General features: G+C 37.0%; 1 protein-coding gene across 1 annotated transcript in view; it reads right to left on the bottom strand.

Moving 5' to 3' along the window:
- Positions 1-9,394, bottom strand: part of pros1 (protein S) — a 26,033-nt gene that overhangs the window by 12,075 nt on the left and 4,564 nt on the right. Inside the window, exons 2-8 of the mRNA XM_016456865.1 lie at positions 8,302-8,459; positions 8,066-8,090; positions 6,228-6,311; positions 6,019-6,141; positions 2,779-2,904; positions 1,473-1,601; positions 657-897 (exon numbers count right to left, since the gene is read on the bottom strand). Coding sequence (XP_016312351.1) covers positions 657-897; positions 1,473-1,601; positions 2,779-2,904; positions 6,019-6,141; positions 6,228-6,311; positions 8,066-8,090; positions 8,302-8,459 — 886 coding nt within the window. The remainder of the gene's footprint in view (positions 1-656; positions 898-1,472; positions 1,602-2,778; positions 2,905-6,018; positions 6,142-6,227; positions 6,312-8,065; positions 8,091-8,301; positions 8,460-9,394) is intronic.

The following is a 9,394-nucleotide window of genomic DNA, read 5'->3' as shown; positions in this document are numbered from 1 at the left end:
TTTAATTTAATTGAGTTAGCAGTGTCAACACGGAAACACTCACAAAGGATTGGTTTCTCATCTACTGAACAAACAACACATTTAAATTGAAATTAGCAGACTTTTCTGGAATATATCAGATGAACCTTCAGAAAATGATGTTCATCCATTCAGGAGGTAAAACGAAATATTCTATCAGCTGCACTTTATAAAAAAGTGACGTGACATGTGGCCAAGTATGGTGACCCATACTAGGAATTAGTGCTCTGCATTTAACCCATCCTAAGTGCACACACACAGCAGTGAACACACACACACCGTGAACACACACCCGGAGCAGTGGGCAGCCATTTATGCTGCGGCGCCCGGGGAGCAGTTGGGGGTTCGGTGCCTTGCTCAAGGGCACCTCAGTCGTGGTATTGAAGGTGGGAGAGAGCGCTGTACATTCACTCCCCCCACCTACAATCCCTGCTGGTACGAGACTCGAACCCGCAACCTTTGGGTTACGAGTCCAACTCTCTAACCATTAGGCCATGACTTCCCCACTTATCAGGAACATTCTTCACTAACAGAACAATAAGACACACCTACACTGTCTGAATGGGAAAACTGCTAGTGTTTAGTTACAGCTTCTATCCCAGCATTCCTCAGAAACATAATAACTGTGATAGTCATACTTGGTGTCGGCCTGCAGACGGAAGCGCAGGTATATGACAGGTAAACCGGAGAACTGCTCTCCCAGATACAGCATCTGCTCATGCTTGTAGTCATACAGATCCAAACACTTGGGGATCTTCTCACACTGACGGCTGTCCTCCGCCAGCTTCACACCTTTACGCCCGTCACAGTGACACGAGAAACTCCCGATAGTGTTCACGCACTCGCCATCACACACATCCTGCTCACACTCATCCAGATCTGACAAAAACACACAATCATATTAGATTAAATGAATAGTTCAACCAAAAGGCATTCCATCAATTGCTCACCAATGGTTTCATTGGTGAGCAAGTGATCTAATGCTTCATTTCTCCAAACCTGATGAAGAAACAAACTCATCTACATCTTGGATGGCCTGAGGGTGAGGATATTTCCAGGAGATTTTCATTTTTGAGTGAACTATTCCTTTAACTTAAGTCAGTCTCTACTGTAATGAACTGTGATGTAGATCGTTGCAAGTCAGTAATTTTTGATGTTTGAGGCAGGGCTCCAGACAAAAAAAGTCAACTAAGGAGCCACTGGCTCCTATAAGAAAAAACATTAGGCGCCAAACAATTTTTTTAGGTGCCACAGAATAAACGCGTTTTATTGAATTTTTTTACATTTACATTTAGACATTTAGCAGACGCTTTTATCCGAAGCGACTTACAAATGAGGACAATGGAAGCAATCAAAATCAACAAAAGAGATTTTTTAACACTTAACATTTCAGCCATACTGTCATGTGTTTATATCTAATCTTTTCTTGTCTTTATCAGCATTTTAATACTCACCGACACATTTGCGTGAGCTCATGTTGTACTGGTATCCCGAAGGGCAGCGGCACTCAAACGTTCCCGGAGCATTGACACATTTAGAAGGTTCCACACACACACTGGGATACAGGATACACTCATTGATATCTGCAACGACAGACACACACACACACACACACACACACAATCAGATCCATAAACACACAGCAATATACAAACATCAGCATTAGTGTTATTTTAGTATCACTCATATACTTTTTTCGTATTTAGATAAAAAAAAAAAATATATATATATATACATTCTGCTTTAAATGTTTAGTTAAAGTTTCATTAATTTTCTTTTGTGTTTTTGGTCATTTTTATTGGGTCCTTTTAAGTCCCTGTCTATATAGTAATTATTAGTTTTGATTGAAGTTTTAGTTTATTTAGCTTTAGTTATTTGATCAATTACATTTAACTGAATGAAAAAGAGAAATGTTGTATTTATATTAAATATAAATACATAAATTTATACTTATTTTTAATTCATATATTAAATTAATTTGATATTTCCAGTAACAAAAATGTTTTTTATGATTTAATATGATATGATATGATATAAGTTTTAGTTAATGATAATAAACCCCATGAGCATCAGGTCAAACACATCACACACTCGCAATAGCAAAAAAGTCTGAACACAGTGAATGAATCTACAGCATCACAATTGAACACACTGAATCATGCTCCTCATGACCTAAAAAACCATCTGATCTAAATGCTTCTGCTTCAATGCTCAAAATGAGTTTGACTTGCACCAGATAGTAGCCGAAAAGCATCATGAATCGCTCATCACACGTTCCTCCTTCACCAGCATCCCAGAATGCATCTCATGAAGAACGGATCTGCAATCTAGTCAAAGATTTGCATTTGTGTTTTCATCATTCCCAGAATTCCACTGGTGTGCTTTCATCACTGCACTGTTATTCTAACATGAGGAAAAGAGTCAGAACGAGCGCATGTAACTCATGTGTACCTAGTTGTACAAACCACACAATTATATGATCCTGTTGATAAAGTCACAGGCACAGGCAGTGAAACAGCATCTGATGATTTATAAGCTTAAAAACACGGTTACATAATGAACCTTTAAGACGCTGTGTGTGTGTGGATGTGGTTTTAATATGAACGTTGGACCTCACAGCTGGAGAGAATCATGTTTCGCTTTTACAGGAAAATCCCAGGATTCCTGGAACAGCTGCTGGAGATCAAACTCGACTGGCAGAGGTGAAGCCAGAGGATCAGAAATACAACGCTGACCTCTGACCTGTGCAGTGACTCTCACCATTGCAGAGGATGTTGTCAAGGGTGTAGAAGCCCTTCTCACAGCTGCACATGAAGCTGCCGGGGAGGTTGTAACACGTTTGGCTGCAGCCCGCAGGGAATTCTGGGTCTTCACACTCATTAATATCTGTGAACAAATGGAGTCAATAAAATAAATACCAATAAAGCTGCAGACAGATAGTCTGTTCACCACTAGTACTAACTTCTGAGCTAGGTGGCGCTGTAACCTTTGCTTGTAAATGCATTATTTACATTTATGCAGTTGGCAGACGCTTTTATTCAAACGATTTACACAGCATTTAAGGTTTAAATTTGATCAGTTCATGGATTCCTTAGCAAAATGATGATATATCTGGGTTATTATAGTAAACAAAAACTGAAACAAAGAAAACTTAAAATAAAAATAAACATTACCTGAAATGAAATAAAATATGAAAAAACTTTGTTTCAACTAGTTTCCAAAGCAACATTTCAAATTTTCATTTAGTTTAACTTATTAAAATAACTAATACTGTTATATATTCAAACATAATTGTACAATACTACTGTATTTAATTTGCAACAGTGTTATTGTAAATGAAAAAAATATATATTGTAAATTTTATTGTAAACTAAAAATCACTCACTTCATTAAATATTAAATACTTAAAGAAAGTTTAAAGAAAGGATTAAAGAAAGTTCAGTTTCACACTTAGAGAGAGATCGACTGATGATCACTTTTCCCAATATTTTTCCTGATATTTTAGCATTTTTCAATAATCAGATATCAATTTTGTAATACCTGATATACTGTCTACCATCTTGTGCTTGTTTTAAGAATTGCACACAAGACCACCATTACGGCACTGCGTCTGAGAGCAAACGATTCAACAACTGTGTTCACAGGTATACTTAAAGGGATAGTTCACCCAAAAATGAAAATTTGATGTTTATCTGCTTACCCCCAGGGTATCCAAGATGTAGGTGACTTTGTTTCTTCAGTAGAACACAAACGAAGATTTTTAACACAAACCGTTGCAGTCTGTCAGTCTTATAATGGAAGTGAATGATAATCACGGCTTTGAAAGTAAAAACAAACATACACAAACAAAACCAAAGCTTGTGACGATACATTGATGTGTAAAGACACATAACGATCGGTCTGTGCAAGAAACTGAACAGTATTTATATCGTTATTTACCTCTAATGCACTGTAATGTCTGAACTGTCCTGAGCGCGTCCTCGACAGCTGGCGCGTGACGCGTCTTCTTCTTGCTTTACGGCGGATCGCAGACTTATAAGTGCATTACTGCCACCTATCTCTCAAGTGGACCATTGACACTATCTACAATCTCAATTAGGAGTGTCGATGGTCCATTATTTATTATTATTATATATACACAAATAAAGGCATCTGCGTTTCTGTGTGTATTGAGTTCACAGTGGTCTGTGTTTAGTTAACAGTAGGCGGCGGTAATGCACTGTTATACCACTGCGAAGAAGAAGAAGAAGAAGAAGAAGAAGAAGAAGAAGAAGAAGGACGCGTCGGCTGTCGAGGACGTGCTCAGGACAGTTCAGACATTGCTGTGCATCAAAAGTTAAAAATGATATAAATACTGTTCAGTTTCTTGCACAGACCGATCGTTTCGTGTCTTTACACATCAATGTATCATCACGAGCCGCAGGGTTTAATTTGCTTTTGTTTGTGTATGTTTTTTTTTTACTCTCAAAGCCGTGATTCTCATTCACTTCCATTATAAGACTGTCAGACTGCAACGGTTTGAGTTAAAAATCTTCGTTTGTGTTTCTATTGAAGAAACAAAGTCACCTACATCTTGGATGCCCTGGGGGTAAGCAGATAAACATCAAATTTTCATTTTTGGGTGAACTATCCCTTTAACTTGCTTTGCTTTAATTTATACACTTTATTTATCATAACAGCCATTAATACACAAATGGTACATAAATATTTGATATGTAGTAGGGATGTAACGATTACCGGTTGGACGATAAATCATGATAAAATTCCCCACGGATAGCATTACCGTTTCATCTTTTAATTATCATTAAAACCGTATTAGATTACCGTGATTTGAACAACTCGCGATAAATAAATACTGTCCAGCATAAAGCACAGTTTTCAGTAACAGTCTCACTTGCACACAGCAGCAGAGTAGTTTCGTCTTGAGTGAAAACAGGGCGGAAAAGCTGGGAGGTTTTAAAAGAGTGCTAAGGGAATTATACAAATGAATATATGAATGAATTAATTATATGAATGTACCTCTGAAGGTTCTGACTGACTTCAGAAACGATTCGATGGCATTTTGTTTTCATCTTCGCTCCATGTAATACCTAAAGGAAGTGTTCTTAATCACAATACTGCTTTGTCCACGGAGGTTATGGGAAACAGCTCTAATTCAGCTTTTCCATCAGCGCCACCTGCTGTCAGTGAGTGGATTTACAGAGACTTATATTTATTTACATTCAGCCTGTGAGCAGTTTCTGTCTGGCCATAAACGGACCGAATTTGCATGACCTGCTGTAAATTTTGATCGGTTGATGAAAAACAAGCTTATGTGGATTCTACACATTTAAACAATTCAGATAAGTTATCTAGAATTATTTATGGAGCAGATAAAATACATATAATCATTTATTAATCAATTATCATTTTGACATATCTTTTCTTTATTTAAAGGCTGAAATGTGAGGTTTACCTTTTTATTAAACTTTTTCAAAGCTTTATTTGAACATTTACATTAGATATTTCAACATGCTATTAAACTGTTGTCATTTAAAATCCGAACATCATTGGTAATGTTATTGTTTTAGTGATTATGCAAACAAAAAGTCATTTTATTTGTTGTTTGTTGATTTTTAAATATACAACTTGAAGTGATTTATGTGTCGGTACTTTTTGAACATCTCCAGCACATTTGAACAATACCGTGATAATACTGATAACTGTGATAATTTTGGTCACTATAATCGTGATAAGAAATGTTCATACCGTTACATTCCTAATATGTAGTTGCTAGGAAATAGAGACAAACTCACATGGTCATGCAATTCATCAAGTCATGTCCCAAAAACATAACTTTACATGAATTAAAACACCCTTGAATGAGTGCATGTTGGAAATAAAACAGCTTAATTTAATCCTCTCTCTGTTGTCTAGGCTCATCATTAGTTTTGTGAAGTCTCAGTGCAGTGTAATGAACATGAAAACGTTTTGTGGTCAGTATGATGAATCTTAGCTCACCCTGCTCACAGCGCTGACCCCTCCATCCAGCTTTACAAACACACGTGAAGGAGCCCTGACCGTCCACACAGCGTTCATAACCGTCCTTATGACACGGCAGCGGCAGACACTGGTTACTGATCTCTGAAACACAACAAACAACTCAAACTCACAATCAACACAGACACAACACTGTCTCAGACTAGATAACAGTACTAGTGCTGGATCACCTTGAACACAGGTACGGAGGTTCTGAGGGATTCCAGGCTCAGAGTTTGGATTATTGATCCCGACGCGGTGAGATCCCAGACACACTACAGAGAAAACAACAAGATACAACACATACACGACATGACACACACACTTCAGTCCATCTAATGATGCATTGCTACGTCACACAACATGTCATAAATACAATTTTCAATCAATTACAATTGCTTCTTTAAAAAAAAAACTGATCAGTTTAGGAATGTGTAACAATATATTCGACCTAACTATGAATACAGACTCATAAATGTGTAAAAAAAAAAAAAAAAACTCCCACAAACTAGCATATTTTACAGCACAGTTTCTACAGCAACTTCTCAATCTTATTGTAATGTTGGCTGTATTTCTATCATGCGGACTCTCGGAAGATTTTAGCATGGAAATGGATATGACAATGTTAATGTATTTGGTCTTGGTCGAATAGATCTGCTACGCTGCTGCTGAATTGCTGCTGCTGTTGGTTATTGCTGTATTTGTAGATTATTGTTGCTGCAAGAAAGTACAGGAACTTGCTACTGCCAATACATAAGCCGATACGGTGCTGTGAGTATTTAAGACATACTGCTGCTGCACAAATAGCATATAAAATAACCAATAGCAGATCTATACAGGTGGAGCTGGGGAAGGTGGAGGGTTTCAGAGGAACTCTGAAAGCACGTTGCAATGCTCAAGCGAATGCTAATCAGCTATTTAAATGTAAAGCAGCAAGCTCATTGGCTGCGTAGGCAACATGAACCAATCAGCTTGTGACAAGTCGTTTAATGCTAAGAATATCATCAATTACGTTACGGACCCATCAGTCTGCGACATCTAGAGTTTTATGACATAACTTGGTATTTATCACACAGTAAAAAAATTATCTAAATTAAATAACTACAAACGGCCAGCTAAACCCTGACAAGCTAACCATTTTTTTTAAATTACATTTAATATCATTTTGACACTTTAGCTGTTTGCATGTTATCTATTCATTTCAGATTTTATATTTTTATATTTAATATTTTATCTGTTCTCAATTTTGAGATCCAAAACTTCCAAAATCTAAAATACAAATTTAAGTGTTTCTTTTATTGCACTTTATCTATTTGCATCTGTAGATTTCAGTTCCAATCCATATCTTTAAAGAGTTTTTTTCTCTTACATACACCAAACTTTTCCGTTTTATTCCTCTCTATACTCTGAAGGCTTTTACTGAGGGGTTTGTTCATATATCATTCACACATTTATACAACATTTTATCCCTAAAATATGGTGAAAATGTATTTGTTGACTATTTTCTGATTTATGGAGTGATAAAAACAAATCCAAAATCCCATCTGAAATTTGTTTTACTCTAATATGTCAGCAAAATCCAAAAAAGTTATGAACCTGGCTTTATCCAATGTTCAGATTTATGTTCTGGAAATGTATGCAAATTAGTGCATGTTTAATTAGATAAAACCTTGTTTATATGCATACTTATACAGAACATTTCAGAAAACTTGCAATACGGAACAATTCTCTTAATGTATTGTGATTAATCAACTGGGGAGCTATGATGATATATATTAGTTAACGTTTTACCCTATTAACCTGTAGTGTCTTTCCTTAAGTTTTTGTACTTTTATAATAAGTACTTTTAAAATTGGGACAAATAGACTGACTGAGTCAAAGCAGCTTCAGTCAGAGTGAGTTTTGCAATCAGATTCCAGTGTGACGGTCACTGAAGTGTGAGCTGACATCACACATCACTCAGACCCACTGTACATGCTGTGGGTTACAGTAAGTGTTTATTTGCACAAAAATATTGATGACGACTTACCAACATACTTGGGATAGAAATATTCCTGGAAGATTAAAAAAAACATGTCATGATGAGATTATTCACACACATCATAAAGCAGTTCAGTGATTCATTTCCAGTTCACAAACCTCACTATCAGCACAAACGATCTCATGACTGAACGCACGCACACGGCTGACAGGTCAATGTCAATGTCAACAGCATGACGGTTCACAACACAAACATCAGAGCATCGATTGGCTGACAGAACTCACCGTTTCTAGATTGTTCTCAAATATTTCTCGTGCCTCCTCTTTATTGCACAGCTCCTCGATGCATTCGCGCTCCAGGTTTCCTTTCTTGCTCTCCTCAAACAGGGTGTTTGCACGTCTATGTCGTAGGAGGAACTGAGACGCTTTATTCTGTGAGAGAACTGGACATGAGAGCACATCAGATCAGTGTGTTTGACTGGCTTTACTCACAAAAACATACCAACTGTGCCATTAAATTAACATGGCATTTGGGCGAACACCATGGTAATACCATGATTTTAATGGCCAATGAGTGTGTGCACAAGTTATGGATGTTATACACAATATTTACTCAAAAACACTGAAAGCATTTCATTATTCCGTAACAAAACAGTCTCTAGACTTTCAAACTGACTCATGTAAGAGCTAAAGATTCTGCGCCATTATCAGCCAATATTTCTGATTGATCAGGCTGGCCTATATACACTGCCATTCAAAAGTTTGGGATTACCTTACTATTTTTTTTTATTTTGTAGCAGAAACAGGTTCTACTATACATTACAGTAAAATATTTTGCAATGCAAAAACTCTTAATGCTTGTAAAATGTCTTTCAGTTTCTTTAAAGGGGTCATATGATGCTGCTAAAAAGAACATTATTTTGTGTATTTGGTGTAATGAAATGTGTTTATGCGGTTTAAAGTTAAAAAAAACACATTATTTTCCACATACTATACATTATTGTTTCTCCTCTATGCCCCGCCTTTTTGAAACGCGTCGATTTTTACAAAGCTCATTGGTCTGAAAAAGCGAGGTGTGCTCTGATTGGCCAGCTATCCAATGCGTTGTGATTGGCCGAATACCTCAAGTGTGAGACGGAAATGTTACGCCCCTCACATACTGTTGATGCCGTGTCAGGCTGGAGCGACGAGACAAAAACATGAAAACCCATTACAAACGAGGCATTTGTTGCATCCAGTGGGGACATAATTACTGATTATAATGACTTATACTGTCTTTTTATGCGTTGCATCGCGCCGCGTAAACATAAAACCATGTCTGCATTTGTGATCGGAGAAATGACAAACAACAAGTGCTACTCCACACTGCCCAAAACTC

Source organism: Sinocyclocheilus anshuiensis, unplaced genomic scaffold (assembly GCF_001515605.1).
Source record: "Sinocyclocheilus anshuiensis isolate Anshui unplaced genomic scaffold, SAMN03320099.WGS_v1.1 scaffold856, whole genome shotgun sequence".
Taxonomy (NCBI): Eukaryota; Metazoa; Chordata; class Actinopteri; order Cypriniformes; family Cyprinidae; genus Sinocyclocheilus; species Sinocyclocheilus anshuiensis.
The sequence above is the reverse complement of the archived record's forward strand: the minus strand, read 5'-3'. Positions and strand labels throughout refer to the sequence as shown.